Below are 26,797 nucleotides of genomic sequence, written 5' to 3'. Positions count from 1 at the left end.
GGTGCCTGCCGGGGGATGCGGCAGGATGCAGGATGCAGGGAAAACCCAGAAATGTTGCAGGGCCAAAAGGCACCAGCAGCAGCAGCCTAAAATCCCATTTGTGCCCCCAGTCGGGGGGCCTTGGTGGTGCTTTATTTATGCAAAAATAACAAACAAGCAAAGGAGAGGAGCAGCCAGAGAGACAGAGAGAGAGAGAGACAGCCGACAGAAGGGCCCAAATGGCGGGGCGAGTGGCTAAAAGCCTCAAACGTTGTCTGTACTGCTGCCGGACATTGTCGCCGTGTTGCCTGCTGGATTATTCACAGCCGTTGAAAGTGTGCAATGAATGAATTTATGGGTTTCTCCTTCTGCCACTCCCCTGACCGCCCCCCCGCCATTCGTAGGGGTTTAACTGTGCAAAATGCATACAAATGTGGCAACGTTTGGGCATGTTATCAACATTTTTATTTGCGTCTGCTGTGTCTCTTTGTTGCCACTGCGATTTGGTTGCAACAAACCCCCCACACCCCCTTCCTTCCTACCCGAAAAAAAAATAAACAAATTAAGTGAAGCGCGGAAGCGGAAGTGCAGACAGCGATGGCCATTAAGTGAACCCAGAGAGCCAGCAGGGCCAAGGGCCAAGGGCAAAGGGAATTGTCAAGAGAGAGTGGAGTCTCTGGTCTGTGGCAGGGATTGTCAACTGTTTAATATTGCACTTTGGTTACAAAATGCTCACCTTTCGTTGTCTTCTTTTCTGTTTGTTTTTGTTGCAGCCAAGGCCTCGAAAGTCATCCACTTGCGGAACATTCCAAACGAGTCCGGCGAATCGGATGTGATCGCTCTGGGCGTGCCGTTCGGTCGCGTCACAAACGTCCTCGTGCTGAAGGGCAAGAACCAGGCGTTCATCGAGATGGCCGACGAGATGGCCGCCACATCGATGGTGTCCTGCTACACAGTGAATCCGCCACAGATGCGTGGCCGCATGGTCTACGTCCAGTTCTCCAATCATCGCGAGCTCAAAACGGATCAGAGTCACAATGTGAGTATCCCCCCTTATGCTGGAGATCGACGATCCTCGATCAAAGAATGAAAATAAACACATACAAAAACCTCTTACTTGTAGCTTTGTTTCACTCTCCCACCTTCTAAATATCTGTTTGTATTTCGGTTCTATAGTTCTGCCGGTCTTAAGTGTTATTAATGTGGCAATTAAGTTTTGGGTCTAAAGAAATCTGCGATTTATATGCAAATTCTGAAACGGGACGGCACCGAATGTGATATGGGACGATACCCCTGCCCGTGCCCCTGCCCCTGCCCCTGCCCGTATGGTCGACCGAACCTCTCTGATTAATTACAGTTTCTGGGCAACTTAATTCCCATCCAGCCAGAAAGGAGAGCCCAAAGGATTCCCATCATAAATGCCCAGAGATCCACAGAACTACGAGTATCTCTGTGACCCACTGTTTGTTTGTGTTTGTGTTTGTGGGTGGGGGGGAGGGTGAGTGGGGAGGAGGGGGGAGTGGATTCTAAACCAATTTCTAATTTTAATTTCGTAAGCCACAAAGTCACTGACTGAAGTTTAAAAAGCTTTCAAATAAATACACATGGCCGCACACAGACACACAGATACAGACGCACACACACACACACACGTGCCTGACAAAAGCAGTAAAATGCATAGTTTTTGGGGTTTTTGTGGGCAGCCCCACCGCCCCCCCTCCCCCATACATCCCGGATAGATACCGAATGGAAACCACACGCATACCAAAGCAAAACGACAAACGAAACAGGACTCGTATACACGGACAGAGAGGATATGCCAGCCAGCTGCTTAGCTCAAAGTCAAAAGCATATTTTGATTACTTAAATGAAAGTGGGTGGGGAGGGGTCCAAAGGAAAACCCCAAAGCGGTGTTGTCACCTTTCGGGGGGAGGGAGTGGCACTCCCCCCCTCCTTTTGATGGTTTTGTTGGTGTGCCCGCAAAGCAAACTACTTAAAAAGAGATCGTCGGCCGAAAAAAAAAGGTTAAGAGGCTGCAGCAGTGGCAGAGAGCCCCTGGAGAGCCTTGGGAGTAGGTGACACAGCAGCAGCAGCCACAATGGGGCAGGCCTCAAACAACAGCTAGACCAACACAATACAGTTACATTTCACTGATTACCTTTTGGCTGTGGTCCCCCCTGTGTGTGTGTGTGTGCGTGGGCAGATTTCTCTCTCTTGTTAACTACTAATCCTAGTAAAAGGCCTTGTTACCCCAACCCCAACCCCAGGGCAGCCCGCTCCCCCCCTCCTACCCCGCAGACAAGTCAGACGAGTGGAAAAGTCAACGCCGCTTTCCATAGTCGTTGTTGTTGCTGCTCTAGTGGAAAATCTCTTAAAATGCATGAGAGGGAGCACACAGAGGTTTAATCTTGTGTGGAAAGAGCCTGTCGCTGTCGCTGCCTGCCAACATATTTATACAATTTCTCATTTCATTCAACCCCCCACTCCCCACCCCCTCCTTCCCCCCTCCATTGTGGAACATGTCTTGTGTCTTGTGTGCTGTTTTTTCCTCCCCCCTTCCCCCGTGCTGATGGTGTAACAGATTCTTTCTTTTGCTTTCGGCCCTCTCGCATCTTAACAACTGTCTTCATTGGCTCCCCCGCGTGCCGCACCGCACCGCATCGCCTGTCTTCTAGTTGTTGTCGTCGTGTGCCCCACCTGGTGGCAGGAGCATTCGCCTGATTGTTTGGCGACTCTTGACTGTTCCTTTATTTTGCCGCTTGCGTCATATTTCGCTGCTTGTCATTCGTTTGGTGTCTGCCGGTGTCTCCGGCTGCAATGTGCAGGGCTTCAGATAAGATGCTGGGAGAAATTTAAGAAAACTCTAAGGGAAAGCGAACAACCTGGAGAGGCAACGCTTTTTAATTCGCTCGTTAGTTGTAGATTCCCCCCCAAAAGATCTTAGATACCGCCCTTGGCCACAAGGATTTGCCTGCTTTAAATTTATGTAGCAACAGCAGCAGGGGAAATGTTGTACCTCCACACAGAGAGAGAGAGACAAATCCAATGCATGGCCTTAAGGGATTTTAACCCCAGCACAAGAGCAAGGAGCACCGAGGGGGGGAACGCACCTGAAGGCAAAGCTTCGACGACAGCAGCAACAGCAAATCAGCAATACAGGATTTCCAAATCATCTCCTTCCTTGCCACACGCACACACATAAACATAAACATAGATACACACACAGACAGAGGGAGAGGGAGAGAGCATAGCACAGCACATGTGAGATTTCAACGGCTGAGTGATTGCACGGTATAGAAAATAAAACAAATGGGAACCGAAGACGGGATTGGAATGGAAAACCAAGCAACAGGAATGAAAAATCCTGCAGCGCCTTGGCCACCCCCCTCCTCGCCCTTCCACACACACACACACAAAAAAACACACACACTCTGACATTTATGTTGGCAATTTGGCAGTCAACCGGCAATGGTGGTGCTGCTGCTGCCTGCCTGCCTGCCTGCCACTGTGGCAGCCACTTCTGCTTCTGTTGCTGTTGCTGCTGCGTAACAGGATTCTAATATGTCATGTCTTTGGGATGTCCTTTCACCTTTGCCACGACAGCAGTGGCAGTGGCAGTGGCAGTACTCCCACCTCGGGCTTTTCCTCTGTCTCTATTCTCCTTGATGTCTCTTTTCTGTGTGTAGCATCTTAGTCCGCCCTTCGCTGCTGCGGCGAACCTTGACTAAGATTCGCAGGAGCATGGCAGCGTGGCAGCATGGCAGTGTGGCAGTGTGGCAGCCCCGAAATGAAGATAAATGCACTGTGGCAAGTTCACGCGGCTACGACCACAACGAGCAACGAGCTGCCCGCAAAAACCCCAGGAGCTACTCCGACCCCACAACCTCCAAACCCCAACCTCCGACCGACCCCAAAGGTCCGCCCCAGCCCCAGCGTTTCCTGTATCTGTATCTCTGTCTGTCTGTGTGTATTGTTTAGTGGGTTTCAAATTTGACATGTGATTGTTTTGTCCCTGTTGCTGTCTCTGGTCTCTGGGTCTCCGGGTGTGGTGCCACATCTGTTGCCGCTTTTTCCCTGGGTCTATGGGATTGTTGGGTAATTTTGATAAATTAATTTTTGAGCTTCTGGCCTCTCTTTGAGGGAAAAAAGGGTTGACAGGCTCTTGGGGACCCAGAAACAGAATTAGATTGAAACAAAGTCCCGAGTCTCCTGTGCAACATTTGGCCTGCGCCTAAAAGGATTCATTAGATTTGCCCACAACTGATTAATCGTCCTTCGGCTGTCTCCCCGAATGGCCGTCGAAGGCTGGAGCGCGCGTTCAAGTGCGAACAGTAAATGCAGGTAATCATCCTAATTGGCACTTGCCACAGTCCGGCGCCCCCCCCCCCCCCCCCCCCCCCCCCCGAACAGCCAGACGCACAATCTCCCAGAGAAGTGCAGCTCCCCAAAGGTGTGTCCTGTGCAGGTCCGAAGCCCCGGCCGTGGCTGCATCCATGTGTCCTGGCTGTGGCAGCTGCTCGTTGCCCCCCTGGTTTTAGGTGGCTTGGGTTGCCTTGTAATTAAATTAAATTGCCGGCTACAGAGTGCAGCATTTTACTGTGAAATTCTAGTCTTCAAACACAGAACAGGAATAACATAAACAAATGTCGAATCGCAAATGAAAGGCGCCCAAAAAAAATCCAGTGATGGACATTCGGCAGCGACAGCAATTGTCAATTAATGGTTGGTATATCCGATCCGACTACGAAGGGGCTAAATTAGGATGGAACACGAAGGTGGGATTAGTTTTCACCACAATTGACATTTGTGGGTGGACAAGGGAGGCGGCGGGGGGGGGGGGGGGGCCCGAGTTGGAGGCCAAACTAATACAAATGTCAAGCGATTAAGCCACAAAAGGGATCAAACTGATTAGCAAAGGCTTATCACAGCCACAGAGAGAGAGGGAGAACGAATGTCCTGTCTATACGAGTGTATGGGGAATATATAGGATATTTAGTTGCAGGCGCCATTTGATTTGGTGTTAATAATATGAGCTCCCCCGATGGCTCAGGGCTCAGCGGAGACTGAGACAGAGACCTCAATGTTTTATTTAATTTGCTGCCTGCCTGTCGTCCTGCCTTCCTGTCGTCCTGACAGCCCGTCGTCGTCGTTGTCGTTGTCGAAGCCGAAGCTGATACTGAGGCTTATAGGGCCTTTTCCTTTTGGCACGCTATTTGTCTAACTCTCAGGCGTCTGCAGTTAAAGGATTTCGACGGGGCAAATAACTTCACATATGCCAACGCAGCTCGTATCTGTGTATCTTTGTATCTCTGTATCTTTGTATCTGTGCGCTCGTTGTTTATTTTTCTATGCGTGGCTGGTGTTTTTCTTTTCTGTTTTCCCATTTTATTTTCACGTTTACTTTTGCGCCTCCATCCTCAAAGGAGGAACTCGCAGCAGCAGGAGCAGGAGAAGTAAGCTAATCTTATTGTTTTCCCAACAACAGAAGGAGCAACAGCATTCCGCGTATGTGGCGGTGGCAGCCAGGCAGCCAGGCCTCCCCGCTGATCCTTTGAGTTATGCGAAGGATGCAGGAGCTGTATTTGCTTATACTTGTAGCTTGTAGCAGGCGAAAGCTTTTTGCCATTTTGATTGGTGACGTGTTGAAAATGGATTTAAATTACATTGTTTCACACACTCGCGTGTCGTGCCGCGGAGTACCTCGGAGTACCTCGGAGTATCTTGGAGTACGTGAGCGGAGGGCCCGACAGCAGTGAGGGAAATGGCTCCTCCGCTGACAGACAACAGACATCTCTATCTCTCTCCCTCTCTCTCCCTCTCTGTGGAGTCTTGCACTGACTTTTCCTACTGCTAGAATGTCAATGTTTTCATTGAATTGATTAGTTTTCTATTACGGTTTGCCCCAAAATGCATGTTTGCCTTTCTCCCGCTTTCCCTTTTCCTTTCTTTGTTTTTCTATGCCCCCCCACCCCCCCCCCCCGTGTAGTAATATTTACTTTGTTTTTGGGCAAGGCAGCGGATTTTCCTGCTTTGCGTATTTATTTATGGACCTGGTCCTGGCTCTGGCTTTGGCTTTGGCTTTGGCTCTGAGTCCCTCTCGAAAGCCAAAAAGGCTTTTAACACATTTTACGTGGTTTCTATTTTCGTTTGCCTTTTTGCATAAATAAGACAAATATTGTTTTGTTTTCACTGTAACCGCTTCATGCACTTTGCACAAGTTTCAGTCAAGCTGCCTTCTGGCTTTGGTATCCTCTCCTCCGCCCGCCCTCCTCTTTTGACCATAAAAACCACGCAGCATCAGCAGAAAGAGTCAGAAGGGGCAGAAGGGGGTAGGGGAGGGCCTGTTGGGGCAAGCAGATAAACGACTCGCTCTGTCGTTGGTGGGCAACCGCAGCAAAGTAATACATAATCCAGAGCTCAGCTTTAAAACTTAACTACAGAACAGAACCACCTCATAACTTGTCGGAGTGCGACTACGAGTGCGAGTGCGAGGAGTTGTTGCCAAAAAAAGTTTACACTTTTGCAGCTTTACGCTCGTGGTTCTGGCCACGAAAAGGCCAGGAGCTGTCCTTGGCGAACTTGCCACGCATGCAGTGGCTGTGGCACTGCAGTGGTTGCAGCAGGAAGCTGTGGCCAAGGAGCTGTAGCTGCTTTACTTCTTAACTTGGCCCACAGCACTTAAGCCCGGCCAAGTGCTCGCTTGACTGAGAGACGACGACGACGACGAGGGCCCCCAAAAGGGCTCTGTGCTTCATGCAGTTTAAAGTGTGCCGCCGCCGACTCTGCCTCCTCTCGAGGACAGCCCAAGATGCTGAGGCGGCACTCAGTGTGACATTGCAATGAAAATAAACTTTCCCCCCCCCCCAAAAAAAAAGGGGGTCGGGAAAAGGGGGGAAACAAAAATATTTATGCAAAACTTCAGGCGAAAGGCACCTTCGATATTCTTTGGCGCCTGTCCTCCGCCGCCAAGCCATTTTCTTATGCAAAAAAAAAAGGAAAGGCACCGTCGACAAAGTGTCACATCAGAATCGTAGAACAATTGCTGCTAAAAGTTTGCGCTCTGCGAATATTTCGAGTAGTTTTGGGAGATTTCTATATTTTGTTGGGGTTCGGATTGGTTGCCCCTCGGCGGGGGGGGGGATGTACCTCTGTAGTTTTCGGGCGGACATATGTCTCCTTTGTGTGGATTTTCCCACCGGCAACGGGGTGCGATGCGATCGATAAATGTGCTTATCAGTTGCCTGATACTTTTAGCTTATCAAAGCATTTTGGTTTATCAAATGCCGCATTATCGCACGGAAGGATGGCGGCGACGGCGGCGGCGGCGGCAGCGCGGCTTCTCAATCATATTAAATTATAACAATGTGGTGGTGGTGGTGGTGGTGTGTGTGTGTGTGTGTGTGTGTGTGTGGGTGTGTGGTTGCTTGTACATGGTTATTGGTATTAGTTGGTGTTTGAATACATATCTAATCAATGCCACATTCCACGCACACTACGAACACCGACAATGCCAGGAGGAAACACACAATTGACTCATTAACAGGCAAAACCGCGACAAGCAAAGACCGACGCAAACACACAGATACATAATCATACTCCACACACGCACACACACACACACACAGACGGGTACCGATTTGCTTTGTTTAATGATGTTGCTGGTTGTGGTTGCCACCCAGCCCCCCTCAACCGCCAGCCCCCCAGCCACCAGTCCAGCCCTAGTCCTAGTCCTGTGCCTGTTTTGGACTCCAGTCCCCAAATGCTGTCAGATAATTAGAATACCTACGACCAACACTACTCGTACACCCAGAGAAAACTAGGGCCATGATAGGGAAATATTTAATATATTTAAAAAAAATATATTTTCCAAAAATTTATGTTAAATTGTTTTTAAATCAAAGTAATTTCCATTTAAATTCCTAATTTTTGTATTTTAAAACTGAATATTTTATTGCAATATATGTTTGGTTGTGAGGCCATTTTTCTCTGAGTGTATGCCTGCCTTTGGCTCGGATGGCGGTTATTATAAAGCCATAAATAGCTACAAACTGTCTGGAAGTTTGACCATTCTCGCAGCCCCAGGATGGGGGCCCCAGCCCCAGCCCCAGTGCCAGTTCAAGTACCATTCTCTGTCCTTTGGTGGATGTTGCGTTTGTCGTCAATGGAGGAAGGCTATGCACAATTATCGGAGTACTTAAACGCCTGGCAATTGCCCACTTGACAGCTAGTTAATGTTAACCAAGTTTAAACCAAGGGCCAAAAGGAAAGCGCAAACGCACACGAGTGGGAAGTGGGAGTGGGAGATGGAAAGCAAGAAATAGATGGGCAAAACGCTTCTCAACAATTACATTACAATTTTTACACAATCAACGTCATCGTCATCATAATAATCAGGCAAAGTGAAGTATCAAATTACAGGAGCAGAAACGGCAGGAGCAGCGGCAGACTCCAACGCCAGGCCAGGGACTGCCGGGTCTCCCACAGGCATCTCGAGGAGGAGAAGGAAAGGCAATCGAAGATGAAGAAGCCGCATCATCGTTGCTGGGGCAGGGGCAGGGGCAGGGGCTAGGGCTATACATTCCACATACGACACGATACAGCGATACAGCGATACGGCGTGTCTAGCCACGCACACAGAGCAAAGAACATGCCACAGCACAGCGTACACAGCACTCTGGCAATTCTAATCAATTTTTATTATTTTTACAAACTTTGGCAGGGCCATAGCCCACAGCCTGAAGCAGGCAGGCTCACACAGGCAGGGGCCACAGCCACAGCCAGAGCTCACGTCGTCCTTGTCTTTGTTTCGCCTGCCAGAGGAATTTATCTAGGAGGAAGGCAGCAACAAATAGCACGCCTGGGGAGGATTGACGATGGCAATGGCGACCAGAGAGGTTTCTTCCTTCGCTTTCCGCTCTCCACTTTCTTCAGGCTTTCCTCCTGTTGCTGCTGACAAACGCACAAAAAAAAGGAAGAAAAAAAAACGCGTCGCAAAGGACGAACGATAAGGCTCGATGGGGTGGGTGGTTGGGTGGTTGGGCAGGTGGGCGGTCGAATGTGTTTACGTTATGATTTTCGGAATCAAAATTCAGCACGAATAGGAATAAATTTACTTCCGAATGTCATTAAATTGTTTTCCGATAGAACGTGTATATTTCCACGCAAGAAGTTTTTCCTCTTTTACTTCCTAAGAGCCTCGTCTGGCAGCCACCCATCTCGGCGTCTCCTTCATCATCCTCGTCAGCGGCAGACTCCTGTCTCCACCTCCACTTCCATGTCCTCCCCCCCAGAGCTTCCTTTTATTATTACGATACTTGATATTATTGATTTTGATTGAGATTTATGTGGGCTTGGGTCCCTCCTTCCCGTATGCTTCGCTCGCTTCCTTCAAACCATCGTTTAGCATATTCCTGGCTGTGTCCTGGCTGTGTCCTGGTTGTGTCCTGGTTGTGTTCTTCCCTTCTACAAGTACAAGCGTTAAAAAAAAAGAAGAAAACTTGTCGGTTGCTGCATAAATTTTGTGCAATGCAAGTTCGCTCCTTTCGCTCCTTTGATTAATGCGCAAAAGTTTTGGCGCCTTTAACTAATAAAAGTTTTCCGGGTAGTAAATTGACTCAACATCTTTATCATCTTGGTTCGTTGTTCTTCCTTCTGCTTTCAGAACTCGGTGGGGCAGAGCGACTACCGCATCCAGTCGCCGGCCGGCGGCTCTCCGCTGCCCCTGTGCGCGGCCAATGCCACCAGCAACAATGCCAACAACTCCGGCGACAGCAACAGCAGTGCCGTGGGCATTTTGCAGAACAACACCAGTGCGGTGAATGCCGGGAACAACACGAACGCGGCCAATGCCGCCGGCGGACCCAACACCGTGCTCCGGGTGATTGTCGAGTCGCTGATGTATCCGGTCTCGCTGGACATATTGCATCAGATATTCCAGCGGTACGGCAAGGTGCTGAAGATCGTCACCTTCACCAAAAACAATTCATTCCAGGTGAGTGGTCCTCCCCCCTCCCTCCAGAGGAGTTGCCGGCACTCACAAGCTCTCCTTTACGTTCCCCTTTAGGCCCTCATCCAATATCCGGACGCCAACTCCGCCCAGCACGCCAAGTCCCTGCTGGACGGACAGAACATCTACAACGGGTGCTGCACGCTCCGCATCGACAACAGCAAGCTGACGGCCCTCAACGTGAAGTACAACAACGACAAGTCGCGCGACTTCACGAATCCGGCGCTGCCGCCGGGCGAGCCGGGCGTCGACCTGATGCCCACCGCTGGCGGCCTGATGAACACCAACGATCTGCTGCTGATCGCCGCCCGCCAGCGGCCCTCCCTAACAGGTGATAAAATAGGTAACACGAACGGAACATTTTCCCGATTTTCTATCATTTATGTTTTCCTAAGAGCTTCACACACACACACACACAAGCACTGCATACACACACACACACACTAGATATCTATGCTTTGTTTCAGTCTGTTTTTTCTGGCTTTACACTCGCTATCGATTCGCCTCTAGACCGTAGAGCTTAAGTGGCATGCAACACCATTGCACAGCACAGCCTTGGACTACCCGTACTAACACTCGATCTGTATCTTTGTCTTGCAGTCAATGGATTGGGTGCTCCCGGTGTCCTGCCACCGTTCGCCCTGGGCCTGGGCACACAGCTGACCGGCGGCTACAGCAACGCCCTGCCCAATCTGGCCGCCTTCTCGCTGGCCAACAGCGGGGCCCTGCAGACCACCGCGCCGGCCATGCGCGGCTACTCGAATGTATTGCTCGTCTCGAATTTAAATGAGGAGGTGAGTCGCAACAGTCTGCGTTCTTTTGGTTACATCTAGTCTACCTTTAAGTAGTCCCGAACCGCTGCCAGGGCTCTCCTTTGGGTGCTCCCTTCCCCCCTCCCCCCCATACTCTCTTTCACACTGAAATATGATATATTTATGCGTAAAGTCTTTCAATTAGTTTGCCTTTCATGTTTGCGTAAATACCATTCCTTTTTTTGTTTGTGTTTTTTTTTATAGAGTTTTTTCCAAATTTGTCGCATATTTTATTTGCATTTTAATTTGAAAATCCTTTGACATTTTTTTCCATTCCACGTCTTTTATCGGTTAAGCAAATACCAATAGTGTGCGGCCGAATGCGTTTATTTGATTTCTCGCATTTCACACATATTTTAATATTAACTTTTAAATAAAAAATGTATCAAATATATATTAAAATGTATGCAATCCTGCTTTGGGCCAGAGAGACTCTTTTTCGGCTCTTTATTTTCGCTCTCTCTCTCTCTCTCTCTCTCTGGGCCAAGGCCTAATCTGATCTGTAATTTGTTATTTTGTCATTGATTTCTCTACTGTTTATCGTTTACTTTTGTTTGTATTTTTATTTGTAATACACCTAAAACGAATCTCTCGCTAACTGACGACAAAACTCTCTATTTTCTCTTTTTTCTCTGTAGATGGTCACGCCTGATGCTCTCTTTACCCTCTTTGGTACGTCTGCACATAAAAACAAAACAAAAAAAACCAAAACCAAAAAAAAAAGAACCGCAATACTTTATTAATTTTTATGTTTCCGTTGTCTTGTGGGCGCAGGGGGGCAGAGATGGATATCGTAGAACTCGTTCCAAAGTATCTCTTAGCTCTCTCTCTCCCTCTATCTCTCTCTCTGCCTCTCCTTTGTAGCCCTCTACCACCTTTTGACTCTATCTCTAGCCACACACAACGTGTCCCCCATATATTTACACTCCTTGAACAATTTATAAGTAGTTTACTTGATTATTCATTGAATTTACACTGTACTACGGACCGAGAGTCGAGTGAAATGTCTGCCCAAAGGCCAAAAAAAAAAGAAAACCAAAAATTCACAGTGGCTGCTGCTCTCTCTCTCTCTCTCTCTGTTTCCGCTTCCGTTTGGCATTTACGCCATTTACGTGCAATCAGCAAAAGTGCCATGAATTATTTATATGTGTGGGAGCAGGCGGAGGAGCAGAAGGAGGGAGGCTGATGGTGGACAGGGGCAACAAAGCAATAGCTGACAAAAAAAAAAAGTGCGAAGAGCGGAACATGCACATAAAATGCATCTGCCAGCGGAGGTGTCCCCCGCAGTACTCCCCCAACTCTCGTCTCAGAGAGCGATCGAAACCATCTAGGAACTGGGTTAGCCGAAAGCCCATAATCTCCCCCAGGAGTTGCGGGATTGTGTTCCTCGATCAGGCCATAAAGCCCATTTGAGTGGGGTTTCGGGGGTGGGGCGAGGCGGGTGCATGCACTGTGCCAGTATTTATTGTATTGCCAAATGGAAAGCGACCGGCCAAAGCCAGCAACAAATGGCTTTCTAATAGCTTTTTGCCAGCTGCAGGGGCCAGCAAATCCGTCTGGCTCCAGCAGCTCGAAATTGAAATAGTTGTGGGTCCAGCTGGAAGTCCCTCTGACGTTTAGCCAGTCATAAGTTCTGCTTACATATTGTAAAACAATGAAAATACTCGTACCATTCCACTCCAACGTCATATACATATATTAAAAACGGAACAGGGAAGGGGCATTCCGACCCATGCTTCTGGCAACAAGGCAACAAGTGAAACCGCACTCGGGGCTAGGAGCGGCACCCACTCGGGCTCCTTCTGCGCCACTTGTGCATCCGCTTGTTGCTTCTACGACACACGCTCTTCCTCCTGGCTGTGTCTGTGTCTGTGTCTGTGTCCGTGCCTGCGCCTGTGTAAAATTACATGAATTAAGTGTGTGCTCGTGGCTTGGGCTCTCTCCGCTCTACGCTCGCCCCATTGTTGGGCCCCCGGGGCCAGAGTGTGGGCTAAAATGCATGCACAAAACACATGCTTTAACATGTGCTCATCCTGCCACACACACACTGCCACAGTGGCAGCACAAAAGATTGAGTGCGGAAGTGCATAGCTATAAAAATGTCCATTTATTTAGTTATCATTGCGCTTGTTGCTGTCGCCATTGTAGCTCTGTGTCTCTCTCTCTCTCTCTGTGTGTGTGTGTGGTCTGTCCTGCTCCTCCTTCTACCTTCCACCTTCCACCCTCTACCATATATCCTCCTTTTATTCCACACACAATCGCAGTGTGTTGTAGTTTTTGCTGGCTTTTACAATTGAAATAAAATTTACTTGTGACTTTTCGTAGTAGGTTCGGCTGCTTCCTTGGCTGGCTACGAGTCGAAGGGGTCCTGGAATTCTGGAGCTCCTCTGTCTCTTTGCTGGTTTTTGCCTCTGCGTCTGTTGTCTGTCGTCTGTCGTCTGTTTGCCAAATGAATTTAACTAACTTTGTAAAGTTAATGGGGTTTGCTGTTTGAATTGCTGTATAGCCCCCTCCCTTCCTCGGTCTTGTGGGTGTGTGCGATGTGGCTGGTTTTATTATTTTACAGGATTTCCACTTGACTTTTCACTTGCGCCTGGCCCTGGCTCTGACTCTGGCTGTGGCTCAGCATTCGTCCGTTATGTACTTGATTTAATTACCAAAATACATCGATTGTGCAAGTTTTTGTTGAATGTTCGTATCTGGGGGCCATCTCTCTCTCTCTCTCTCTGCAGCCGAGTGTGGCGCATAATTGCAGCATAATGGATTTTGTTGCCGCAACAGAAACAAGAACCCAACCTCCAGCCCTTCCACAATGCCACAGTTCTCTGGTGTATTTTTCGAGTGTGTGCGTGTGTATGCACAATGCCAGGACTCTCTGAGGAGGGGGAAGAAGCAGCAACAATGTTAAGTCTCTCCCTCTCCCTCTCTGGCTCTCTCTGTGACTACCTTTGTCTCTGGTGACACAAAACGGTTTGTTTGTGGCAACACACACACACATACACTCCCCCATACAGACACACTCATGTGAATGCGGCTCTCATCCTTCGAGAGGACCCTTTGTTTGCATGCAAATGCATTTAATTTGAGTTTAAATACCCAAATATAAACTTTTGCCAAACAAACGCAACCACACCGCAGGAGTCCAGTAGGGCAGAAGGGTCAGGGGGCGGACGAGTCAGTGGGGGCTGCAGCCAGGCACTGGCTCGGTCCAGGACTGGGGTGCAGTAATCGGTCGTTGGTTTAAGCCGATTGCCTTAACCTGGCCCTCGTTTGCCTTTGATTTATATTTACGACGCACAAATTGCATTGCATTCTGTCAGCAGTTTGGCAAGGGAGCCGAGGAGAGGGGGGAGTGGGGGGGCCTTATCGCTCGGAGTAAGCAAAAATTTGCCAAACGTATTAATTGCTTAAAAAGTGTCCGTTGTTTGTCGATTCGGGGGATTGGGGTCTGGCGCAGACAGTCCCTCCTTGCGGGGCGGGACTTAGGGCAACTGAGCCACAGGAAAGCCGATCAGCAGACTGCTTAGTCGGGTGCAACAGCAGGGGCTCTCCAGCAGGAGCTCTCCAGCATCCTGTGGCAGCTGCCAGTGCACTGCTAATAAAGCTTAGATTGCTGATTAAACGCTCCAAAGGAGGAGGAGCAACAGCTCCAGCAACAGCTCCAGCAAACAGCAGCAGAAAAAGAAGAAGCAAAAGTAAGATACATCATACGCACCGTTGCACAGCCAGAACGAGAGCGAGAAGAACGATAGAGGGCATGGCAGAGATGTCGATAAGTTGAACGTTAAGCGTATTATTATTGGCCTCCTTTCCAGCCAAGGCGAGAGCCAACGAAGTGCCAATAGATTTAGATAAACTTGTTCGCCAGCCAGCGTGTAATTGACGGCATCTGCCCCGGCCCCTATCGCTGCCCCCAGCCTCCCAGCCAGGAGTGGGCCAGGACTCGGGCTGGAGTCGGGCAATCAGCCAAATGGCAAGCTAAAATTTTATGTAATAACCTTTGAATTTCCAAGTAGCTAAGCAGACACGGGACAGACAGTGGCACAGACACTTAAGAGGCGGGTTGTACGACAAACAAGCGACTGGCAACTGGCAAGTGGCAAGCGGCAAGCGGCATAGCGGCAAATGGCAAATGGCAAACGGCTGCTTTTGTTATGTTAATGGCAACACGCAGGAGGGACACGTAACAACAATTTCCACATGTGAGGCCGTGGCACGGCCAAGGCGGAGGTGGCAAATTTTGCACTTCAAACATGCCCCAAGCTCAAAGGCGCTAAGCATTCTGGGGGAGGTTGCAGGGCCATTGTGCGGTTCGCTGCTTGCTCACCTGAAAGCTGTTTGCATGCCAAATAATAAGAGTGCCACGCACCGCCCGAGACAAACAAGGCACTTCAAACGGCAGCGCGTTTAGATTGATCTGGCCATCAGTGGCTCCCAACACAAAAAAAAAAGGCACACACGGAAAACCCAGGAAAAGTTTGGCCCCAAAAACCCTTTCGGTGCCCAGGCGGCAGACAGACATTTTATTAGTTTTGACAGCGCTTTGTTGCCTACGCAGAGAAGAGGACGGAGGACTCAATCGAGACCAGGCCCAGGACCCAGGGGCTCTCTGGGGCATGCTCTTTAGACACTTGACACATGCCGCTTAGGCTGTCAAGCATTCAATAAAGTCCCTTCCTCACTCAAGAACCACCCAAACACACACACACACATCCATTCCGATTCGATCTGGAGATCTGGGAGGATGGGATTGGGTTTGATTTGGATTTGGACTGGGGAGTCTCGCCAGTTTTTGCATAACAATAAAAGAAAACTTAATCAGTCTGGGAAACAGGGCAATCCACACAGCCATCGACATATGTTCTGGCCGCTGTAATCCGCTTACGTAATTGTAATGGCGTGATAAAAATTTATATGATTGCCGAAAATATGGCGGAAACGTGTTTAATTGAATTTTTATGCGTTTAGCGAGTGAGTCCTTGCTGCGTGATTTCCTGTGTGCGCGCCAAATAATTTCATAAAATTTTATGCGCTACATGTTGCGGCAGAAATGCAATTTGATAGAGTGCCCGACCGCCCGCCCGCCCGCCGGTACAAACGGAATATCAATGCTTTTCCCATCAGCCGGCAAATCGTTTTAGTTGCCAAAAGGTGACAAACAGCCCACGTGATTAAATGGAAGAAACCGCACGGAATTTAAATTTAATTTCTGCCATTAGATAGATAGATAGATACGGGATACGGGATACGGGATACGGGATAGATGCGAAGGATAAAGTGGGAGAGAGTAATCATATCCCCATCGATCTCTGGGCGGCCACAAAACTTTATAGACTCCCGGGCTAATGTGCCAGCACCAGCCGCATATTTCTTCATCTAGAATATGCTCAAACACACGACTAATGGGCCATCTGGGAGTCGGAGTCGGCGTCGCTGTCTGCATACGTTAGTGTCGCGCAGCCGAAAAAAAACCCGCCCGAGAAGGAATAAAAAAAAGCAGAAACCTCGAGGCAGCCGCAATGCCAGTGCAAATATAGCCGATAATAAATTATTATCAAGTCTGTCGGATGCCGTTTCTGCCGGCTCTGCTCTGCCGCCGGGTGGTTTCGGTTCGAGGCACTTTGCATGGCAACCGGCAGCTTCTCATACGCCCCGTTGGACGTCAAGTTATGCTGGTGACTGGTGCAGCAGCAACAGCAGCATCAACAGAGAGAGCGAGAGGCAGGGGGAGAAGGAGAATGAAGACCTGGCATTCAATACGCTCCACTGCCAATACCTGCATATAGCACTAGGTCCCAGGTCTGGCCTGCCTTTCTTATTGCCAGCAATTGTTGCTATGAAATTTTCTGGCAAAACGAAATTTTTCGGTGTTTGGCATAAGTCAAGTTAGCAGTTTACGCTGCAGAGGATGCCCTGCCACAGGAGCGCTATAGCTGGAGATGTAGCTGGAGCTGGAGCCGTAGCCAGTCAGTCAGTCAGGTAGCCAGTCGTCTGTATAAAATGGATTTACTGCCAACTGTTGAACTGTGTGTCCTGCTGCTCGCTGCTGGCTCCTGCTCCTCCTCGGCACACTATTTACGAGTGCGAGTACTACCTGCATTTCCATTGCTACTTTTGTAACTTGTTAGCGCACCGCTCGCTTCGCTACGCTTCGACTGGCTGCCTGGCTGCCGGGCTGCCGGGCTGCTGGCTGCCCCTCACTTTTATGGCCACATTGCTTCCCAAGTTTTAACTTCCTTCTTTTTTCATGTTTTCGTGTGGATCGGACTACTGCGAGTAGTTGAAAATTTACTTTGCGCATTATTCGATTTGTTGTCTTGGGCAGCAGCGGCAGATGGAGTGGGGCGGGGGCGGTTGCGGGTTCGGGGGCAGGTCCTGCACTTTACATTGTTTGCTTTGGGGCTGCCCTTGCGACCCCTGGCCGAACCCTGGCAACTATTTTTTATGCTTGATGGCAATTTGCGCTCTGCTTCAAATTTGCCGCTGATTGGCTCCACATGGTTGAAGGGGCCCCAGAGGGTTGCGGAGCACCCAAGGGCCAATGGACCGACCTTCGGGCAGCTGTCAAAGCAAAAGTCCAATGACCAATCCCAGGAATAACAAGGGCCACCCACCTCTGCCTCTCACTCTGCCTCTGCATCCCCAAATACTTAAATTCTTAAAGTACGTGTCCGACTCTTAATGGAGCTCCGACTCGGGGCTCCTGCCTCTCCGAGGTCCCCCGCATATTGCACAGTTTTGTGGCGTAAGTAAGGTCGTAAAATACAATTCAATAACGCGTTGGACTGCGCCGAAAAGTTGCCCCTTCTTGTTGCATGCACACCTTTTGCCTGACAGCGCTGTAAAATCTGTGGCATGCTGCGGCCTTAAAACGGGATACTGGATACGGGCACGGGCACGGGCCGTGGAAGATGAAGCCGGAGACGATGCAGCTCACTGGCTGGGAGTCGGGAGTCGGTATTGAAGCTCGTAAAAAAGAGCGGAGCAAACTTATTGAGCTAGTTATGAGTTTCCTCGTACATGATACTAACGGCTTCGCCCACGGCAATAATGCGAGTGCTCCTGCCCGTCTGCCAGCCACAGACAAGGCGGAAAGACGGCCAAGGAAGGGTGGCAGGCCAGGGATAGTGCCAGCGGATATCTTCCTGTATATGTTATGGCTTTTTGGTGGCGTGTAAAACTTTTGCCGCGGCCGCAAGCTGTCCGAAAAAGCACTCCTCCCACGGCAGGAGGAGCCGCCTCCTTTGGTGGGGGGCTGACGGCAGTTTATGCGAGTAGGGGGGGGTCCCTCAGCAAGGACACTTGAATCATGATGTCAACCATAAAGAATTTGTCATTAGTTGTGTCCCCATCCAGCAGCAGCAGCTACAATCTCTCTCCCCCTGGCAAGACACTCGTTTAGTTTTAGCGGCAATGCAATGAAATTAGATCCGAGATCCGAGATACTTGTGTACCCAGCCAAGCTAATAATCATCCTGAAATGTTCTTCCGCAGGTGTATACGGCGATGTGCAACGTGTAAAGATCTTGTACAACAAAAAGGACTCGGCACTCATACAGATGGCGGAGCCCCAGCAAGCATACTTAGGTAAGTCCACACTCAAACACACACACACACACACACCACCTCACAAAAAAGAACGAAATGAAAGTAATGAAAAATCTGAATCCGATTCTGAATCTGAATCTGAATCTGAACCATCCTCGACCCAGCAGCTGTGGAAAAGGGTACGGGGGGGTGGATGGTGCTGCTGGGAAAAGAGCAACTGCAATTTGCAGCTTGTTTAAAATGAAAATTCCAGCAACATGAAATTCCAAACGGGGGTGCATTCCTTTGGCAACCGTAACCGTTGGTGCTGATGATGATGCTGCTGCTGCTGCCATTTCCTGGAAATGCAGCAAACAAAATGTATTAATAATAAAAATTGTTAAAGCGAAAGAGCTGGCACAAGAGGAAGCCCACAAAGAGCCGCAGCCAGAGTCAGAGCTGGAGCCGGAGCCGGAGCCGGAGCTGCCTCTGAAGCCACACGGCCATCGGCCATCGGCCATCGGTGGAGGACGAGAGCGATGGCTGGCCGGGCGCATAAATAAAATTTTATAAGCGCTTTATTACCAGCGCGCGCCTGTACGGTGGGCAACACCTGGTCCACATCCACATCCAGACCAGGAGCTGGACCCCATGGCGAGACCCCGAAGGCAACAAAGGATCTTCGCCTGTGTTCGGGCTGCTCGGCGAAACATGCCAATCATTTTATTGCATTTATTTGTGTGCACTTTGCCATTGTCAGGCGTCTGGCGGGTGGCGGCTGGCGGCTGACTGCGAGCCACCCACCAGGGCCATTTCTGTATTCGCATTAAGCGAAATGAAAGTCCTCCTCCTCTCGCATCGCGATGCGTTAAGAGCAACCAACCGACGTGCCAAATTCCACTTTATTACAAAAACAGAAGCAGCAGGAGCAGCAGGAGCGGCAGGAGCACCTAGGGGCAGTGGCAGTGGCAGTGGCAAGGCGATTGAAAGTGCCGGGCGTTGACAGTGCGCTGACAGCGACACCTTTCTTTTTCAGTTTCGATTTGGTTTTATTCCATTTAACACGCCGCATCTCCCTCTCGGTCTCCCTCCCCGCGACTCATTGTTCTTCTGTCTTTCGTTTGTTCGTTTGTTTTATTTATTCATTGGAAAAATAACTCAAAAGCCGTCAAAGTGCCCACTGGGGCCCCCACGTCGCTCTTTTGAATTGAAAATAACTGAGGCGGTTGGCCAGGACAACCAATCTTCGTTATCCCAGGCTCCTGTTGAGCACTTAAAGTGCTCTAATTAAGGCAATAATAAGGTGAAACAGGGCCAGTGTCGGCCGGCATTAGCTGCTTATGCTCGATGAAGGCTTATGAGCCAGACACACAGAGAGCCATAAGCTGCTTTGGGCCCACAAAAGTATGCTATGTCAACTGCAGGACTCCCAATACGCCATACACTCGCTGGCATTAATCGCTCGCACACATGTAATTTATCAATGATATTTTCTGTCACGACTCGGACTGTCGCTGCTGCCTGCCGCCTGCTGCCTGCTGCCTGCCGCCTCCTGCTGTTAATAAAGTTTAAATAAATTTAATCTTCTCAATAAATGCAATGCGCGATCGCAGCTACGGAAATTGCCAGCAAATTGCACGGCCAGAAAAACGTAAGCTACTGCATAATGAATGCCAACAACTGTTTATTGATTTAAATGGAAATAAAATAAGTGAATGGGCGGGCGGCTGTCAAGGGATCGAGCAACCCATCGGAGCAGCCCAGCCAGCATCCGGATGCCACGGACACCGCCACAGGCAGCTACCCGGCGGCCCTTAGGGTACGGCATTCCCCGACCCACGAGAACCGCAAACTATTTTTGCCAGCTTGTCGCCAACTGCTCATCCCCCATCGCCCAACCCCCAACCCCGTCTCCTCCTCCTCCTCTGCGTGCCGTGTATATTCAATGTTGCGTTAAAAATATGCTTTGTGCTGTACTCAATTAAATTTTTAATTATCATTATGCAAACATGCACATCCGACGCATATTCTGTGGCCCCCCACACCATGCCTGACCCCTGTTCCGTCCCCACGCCTCCCTTGTGGCGCATTCCTTGGCCCGGAGCTCAAACGCATTCCCCCCCTTTCAGGTTTTCTTTCTTAATTATTTGTGCATGAATTTTCAGAGGAATAGAGAGAGGGCTAATAAGCAGCGCAGGTCGCTTGAAAATGCATTGCAAAATGTGGGCTATTTCTGCCTTTGTGCTACTCGGCGTATGCGTAATGTTAATTAAATTTGTGCCCAAATTTGACGGAATGCAAAACCACAGAATGCCACCGGCTGCCACTGATAAAACTACGAAGCGAACAGAAAATTCCAGCAATGCCTGCGATGCCGGAAAAAATGTTTAGCGGCCAAAACCAGAGCCAGTCAACTGTTTGACCAAACAAGCAAATTATTGTACTAAACTAGGAGGAGGTCCCAGTCCACCCGCCCAGCCGTCCACCCGTCCCCCCGGGCTGGAACACACACACACACACACACGTGGAGAAATGGGAGCCCGAGGGCATGGGAAAATATTAATGGGAGTGCGGCAGCATATAGACTACTAATGTGGCCGCCAGGTCTGCCAAATGGCAAACACTTCCGCTACGCTCCGCTCGGCTCTGCTGTGCCGTGCCGTGGCTCCTGGACACCAGGTAGCAGTCTGGAAGGGAACGGAGGATGGCGATGGGGGATGGGGGATGGAGAGTGCGCACTTATGCACTCATAAAATATTAACAAATTCATTCGTTACTTTGCCCAAAACTCTCGCCAACTCCAACAAACAAAGACGATTACCGACAGCCCAGGAAACGGGAGCTGGGGAGCTGGGGAGCAGGGAACTCGAGGCATGAGAATCAGGGAACAGCAGCTGTCCAGGGTCACCCGCCCATACCCACACCCACACCCACTCATGCATAGGAAAGTGTCTCGTAAGGTGCTGTGCGTTATGCCATGAGAAGAGTGTGGGGGGGGGGCCGTCCTGGGGTCTGGGGTATGTGGCAGTCCAGTCCCCACAAAATACGGCTACAATTGCACACTCAGCATACGAATTACAGCGTAAAGGCGCAAAAAACTTTTTGTAAGTGAAGTCAACAGCAAAATGGGAGACGACAGGGGAGGAGAAATGGGCAGGAGTGAAGGCCAGAACGATATAGAATGGACACGGAGACACAACTCGGCCGAAACAAAGTGCGACAGCAATCAGAAGGCAAAGACAGGGGCAAAAATAGACTAAAACACACAATGAAAAAACAATAAGCATGGGAAAGGACCAAGGAACAAGGACCAAGGACCTCATCTCCACACCGAAACCCAAGCCTCGACCAGTCTGAGGTGTGTGTGGGTGTGTACCGGGAATTGGACCTCAAATGAAAGTAGAGAAGGAAGCGGGCTGGCAAGGGAATGGAGGGGAAGGGAGACCCACTGAAATGTCTGCTGGGCGGGATTAAGTTTTTGCGCAACTTATTACAAACTATGTTCCATACGATAGACACAGTCGCCCACAAATTTATTGGCACACTCCCAGCAGCTGTCGTCTGGTGTCTGGTGTCTGCCTGCGTGATTCCATGATTCCATGCCTGTCTGTGCCTCCTGCCTACTGCCTACTGTCGGGATGGGCGCTTGCTCTTTCCATTCCGCTCTCGTATTGGGGAATTTTGCGTAAATAAATTTGCAGCTTCTGTTATTCCGTACAAATTACTACCAAATATTTTGCATAAGCGTACGCATAAAGGCATTTACAATAAAAGCAAACAAACACGCGCACACACACCCGTGCAGACATATGTTGGCAACATTCTATGGCCATATATATTATGGTCCATTACGCATACGCCATGTGGAATCTCGGGTGTCTGTCTGTCTGGCTGGCTGGCTGGTTGGTTGCTGTCCTGGAAATACGAGTAGAGTTTTGTGAAAGTTTTGGCAGAACTCTGGGCCCTGGGCTCTGGGCTCTGGGCTCTGGGGCTGGAATCCTGTGTGGCGTGGCGCCCCCCTGCCTGTTTGACAATGCTAAGTGACTGTTTGAATGACTTGGCGCCCGGCACTCGTTCGGCTCGGTCGGTCGGTGCTCACAATTAATTACGGCGAGGGGAAACGACTCTGAGAGGATGTTTTGCATAGTTTACGAGCCAGAGATAATAAAGTGTCTGGCAAGTGCAGGGCTATAGATCATAGTCAAGACATTGCCGGACATTAATCGTTCAAATCATGAAAGTTACAATTGAGTTGTCTCCCAGAGCAGGCACAAAGCAGCCGATAGCCGACAGCCGACAGCCGAGAGCACACAGCCAGTTCCCCAACTCCCCGAACCGTAAAATCCTGCCTCACCTGAGCCGCCGCATTTGCCTCCGCCTCCTGCTTCCGGAGCAACTCCGTCGCCGACTCCTCGGGGTTGTCCCAAGTGTATGGATGCTTAAAAGTCTTAAACCAAGAACTTCATGCATAAAACAGAGCAGAGACCCTCTCAGAGCTCTCGCTCTCTCACTCCATTCACGAGTCATTTCACTTACTTTTTGGGGCCCATTGTGCTCGGAAGGGAGGGGGGGGGCACTGTGCTCAGCTGTGCGTGTGCACTCCTTTTGCTCCTTTGTTTTTGCAAGTTAATAATGATTTGTTGTTGCTGTTGTTGTTGCTGTAGCTGCTGGTCAGCCCCGTAATTAAAAGTTTAAGATACTTTTTGAGTTGGGCCCAGTTCCGGAACCCCCAGACCCAGACCCAGGCCCATCCAAAGCCAAAGCCAAAGCCAGCAGCAGCAGCTGCAACACTTTGAGGCTCGTAGGCAAAGTTGCGGCGGCTCGTCTTTGCCCCCTTCTTGGGGCAAGTGTCTCGCCTGCACATTAATCTTTATTACAAGTGTTTGTCATACAACGACAAGGACAACGGCAAGGAAAAAAGAGTGTTTAGCTCGCATATGAGGACCGGGGGGGCCCAGCCTTTGTCACTGCTGCTTCCGTCTCTCATTTTACAATTTATTATATTCCTGGGCCTTTTTTTTTGTAAAATCACTTAATCCATTAGGCGAACAATAAACGGCTGAGTAAGCATATTACTTTACAATAAAACAGAGGGCTGCCAACCCCATTACCCCCACCCCCCCTCGTCTCGTGACAACTGCTCCTCCAATGATAAAATGCCATATAATTTATTAATATAATGCACTGAAAATGAAATTGAGAAAAAGAGATCGCCTTGGACACTTGCGTGGACAAAGCCTTTGCGTGATGCGGCACAAAACAGGGAAACAGAGCGGGTAGGGGCAGGGGTACGAGTACGGGTGGGGGCAGGGGCATGGCAGAGTCTGAACAGAAATTAAATAAAAAAAAGTAATCGAAAATGAAATCGAAAACGAAAACGGAATGGAAATGGAGATGGAGATGGAAATTGAACTGTATTTAAGTACGGCTCTGGCCTCTGGCCCCTGGCTCTGGCTTTGGCTCTGGCATTGCACATGCAGTTGGTTCGGGGCCCCAGGTGTTATGAGAAAACAGTCCCCGGGTCCAACATCCGATGGGAGCTGCTGGCTGGTGGAAGATGGTGGCACACTGGCACCGCTCAAGCGAACTTTTTGTTTGGTAATACTTTTACGGCCAAACAAGCACATTACATTTCTGCTTGTATAAATCACCAAAGGCAGACGACAACGACATTGATAAAGTTGCAGTTACATTTCAGAACCCAGAACCCAGAACCGAGTACCCAGAACCAACTACGAATATGTAAATATTTGCCAGCACTTATTGCTGACTTTGTTCAACTTCGACGAGTCTTCGGCGTCTGTATCCACCGGTGGGTGGTTGGGGGGAGGCGCCAGAAAACAATTTTATGGCTTGTGGCACAGCATATAAATTGCATTTGCAGGCACGGATACAGACACAGACACAAACACAGACACACAGTTGCAGATACAGATACACACTCCAACAATTTGACGAGCATATGGCCAGCAAACAGAAAAATATAATACAACTTTAGCCCTAAACTTGTGTGCACTCATTTTAACGTGTTTGCTTTGTGTGCTCCTTTTGTTACAGCCATGTCTCACCTTGATAAATTACGTTTATGGGGCAGGCCGATACGTGTCATGGCCAGCAAACACCAGGCCGTGCAGCTGCCGAAGGAGGGACAGCCGGACGCGGGCCTGACACGTGACTACTCGCAGAATCCGCTGCACCGCTTCAAGAAGCCCGGCAGCAAGAACTACCAGAACATCTATCCGCCATCGGCGACACTGCATTTAAGTAACATTCCGTAAGTATCGCTTCGAATCGTTTAAAGATGCCCCACAGCTGGAGGTGCTGCCCGTTCGTTCGTTCCTTTTCGTTTCCGTCCTACGGCATCGTCAATGAGGCGTTGGCAGGCGCTCTATGGTGCCTGATAGGATAACAGGCATGGTGTGAGCCCGAACCCGAGCCCAAACCCGGACCCGTCCCGGGCACGACAAGGCAATTACAATTACCGCTATGAGCAACAGCCCGGGCTCTGGCTCGGGCTGGCGCCCCGCAACGCCTTGTCTGCCAAATATGACAAAGCGCCCTGCCAGGCCAGGCCATTGTGTGTGCCTCTGGTTGGGATGGGGATAGGGATGGGGATGGGTCCGCTCTCTCTTCTGCCAGAATTTATGAGGCAGCTTCAGCGGGGGGAACACCGCCTGCCGAGACGATATCAATGAACGGGCCGCACAGCAGGCAGGCCCATGCATGGGTGCTGCAAAAGGCTCATACATAAATCGATACCAGTTAATTTTAAACCGAATCTAACCTATCACTCCCGCTCCCCACAGCTCATCCTGCTCCGAGGATGACATCAAAGAAGCCTTCACCTCAAACAGTTTCGAAGTCAAAGCATTCAAGTTTTTCCCGTAAGTAATTGTGATTGTAATTGGCATCGACTCCTGGCGACACGAGACTAACCCCCCTCCCCTCTGCGCTTACAGCAAGGACCGCAAAATGGCGCTGCTGCAGCTGTCGTCCGTGGAGGAGGCCGTCCTGGCACTAATCAAAATGCACAACCACCAGCTGTCCGAGTCCAACCATTTGCGCGTGAGCTTCTCCAAGTCGAACATCTAGAATCCGATTCGAGGTCAGGTTTACTGAACCTGACTGGGTGCCGGCAGCAGCTATGTGCACCACCAACACCACCAACACCACCACCACCACCACCACCACCAGCTACAAGTCTATTGGCAGCAACAGATACAATCTATTATTCGTAGTACAAGAAGGATGCACGCCCACTTCAACTGAGGATTAAGCACCGTACCCAATCCAATCCAATCCGAACCCAGCCCAGCCCCGTGCACCCCGAGCCCGGAACCCGGAACCCATTCGAATCCAATCCAACCCAACAAAACCCAACAAACCGATCAACCAGCGGCAACAATCGATGTATGAGCTATACCAACAGGAAACAGATGAGCATATACAATACTCTTAACTAGGATCTGTCCACTGTGTGTTCCGCAATCGTTACAATCGAATGGAATGGCATGGAATGGAGCAGGACGAAACCAAGAGTAATCTTAACTAAATTTCTAAAGAAATCAAAATCAAACCAAGAAGCAAGAGAGCAAGAAAACAAGAAAACAAAATGCTAAACGTTAAATAAATAAAGTATAAACTGAAATTATATATGAGGATATAGCATTTCAACTTACGGCGCACGCAAACAAAACAAACAACAAACAAACAACCCACTAAACAATCAGCAACATCGTATCTTAAGCTTAACTTTAAACTATAGTCCTTAAGTAAATTGCATTGCATAACAAAACGGATAAAACAAAACAAAACAAAGCAAACAAAAAAAAAAGAATAAAAAAGAGTATAACGAGAATAGAGGAAAAGTAAATTTAAATGTACGAGAGATGAGGATGATCGTAAATTAGAGATATTTTTAGTGCACTGTACTGTGTTTTGGTTTTAAAAAACGGCAGAAAGTCAGAAAAGGAAGGAACGAAAGAAGGAAAGAACAAAACAAAACAAAACAAAACGAAACGAAAGTGAGAGGAGAAGAGAAGAGAAATTATGTTAAAAATGAATTAAGGCAAAACTTTTTATTATGTATATGATGCTGTTATTATATTTTAAATGAATGCAACTTAACTTTAGTTTTTTATAAATATGCAAAAATCAATTGCAAGAATCGCATAGACGTAGCTCTTAAATGTTTTTCATTTTGTTAGACTTAGAGAAAAAGAGAGAGAGAGAGAGAAGAGCGGAGAGAGAGACGGTCCCGAATTGCACACCGAGTCCTAGGCATTGAAGCATTGAAGCGAACAGAAATCAAGAACAGAGTAGAGTTTATGGAAAACTGAGAGAAAAGAAATGTATTAAATTTGAATAAGTTGAAATAAATCGGCCACTTGGACAATCCGAAGATGTACATCCAAGTATATCCAAGAAGGCGCACTTAGCTCGTCTGTTTGTTTAGCATTACCGATTACCGATT

At 49.1% G+C, this 26,797-nt stretch overlaps 1 protein-coding gene across 7 annotated transcripts in view; it reads left to right on the top strand.

The window, feature by feature from the left end:
* Positions 1-25,509, top strand: part of heph (polypyrimidine tract-binding protein 1 heph) — a 173,994-nt gene extending 148,485 nt beyond the window's left edge. For 5 of the 7 annotated variants that reach the window (XM_033383690.1, XM_033383681.1, XM_033383712.1 and 2 more), the window contains 9 exons: positions 753-1,018; positions 9,641-9,970; positions 10,043-10,328; positions 10,586-10,779; positions 11,436-11,469; positions 18,292-18,384; positions 24,382-24,598; positions 25,131-25,208; positions 25,284-25,509. In XM_033383690.1, coding sequence (XP_033239581.1) covers positions 753-1,018; positions 9,641-9,970; positions 10,043-10,328; positions 10,586-10,779; positions 11,436-11,469; positions 18,292-18,384; positions 24,382-24,598; positions 25,131-25,208; positions 25,284-25,416 — 1,631 coding nt within the window. In that variant the 3' untranslated portion in view covers positions 25,417-25,509. Of the gene's footprint in view, positions 1-752; positions 1,019-9,640; positions 9,971-10,042; positions 10,329-10,585; positions 10,780-11,435; positions 11,470-18,291; positions 18,385-24,381; positions 24,599-25,130; positions 25,209-25,283 lie in introns of those variants that run through there. The other 2 variants (XM_033383689.1, XR_004470272.1) reach the window with 2 other exon arrangements.
* The last annotated feature ends 1,288 nt before the right edge of the window (positions 25,510-26,797 follow it).

Source organism: Drosophila pseudoobscura, chromosome 2 (assembly GCF_009870125.1).
Source record: "Drosophila pseudoobscura strain MV-25-SWS-2005 chromosome 2, UCI_Dpse_MV25, whole genome shotgun sequence".
Lineage (NCBI taxonomy): Eukaryota > Metazoa > Arthropoda > Insecta > Diptera > Drosophilidae > Drosophila > Drosophila pseudoobscura.
This window is presented reverse-complemented; position numbering and strand designations above follow the sequence as displayed.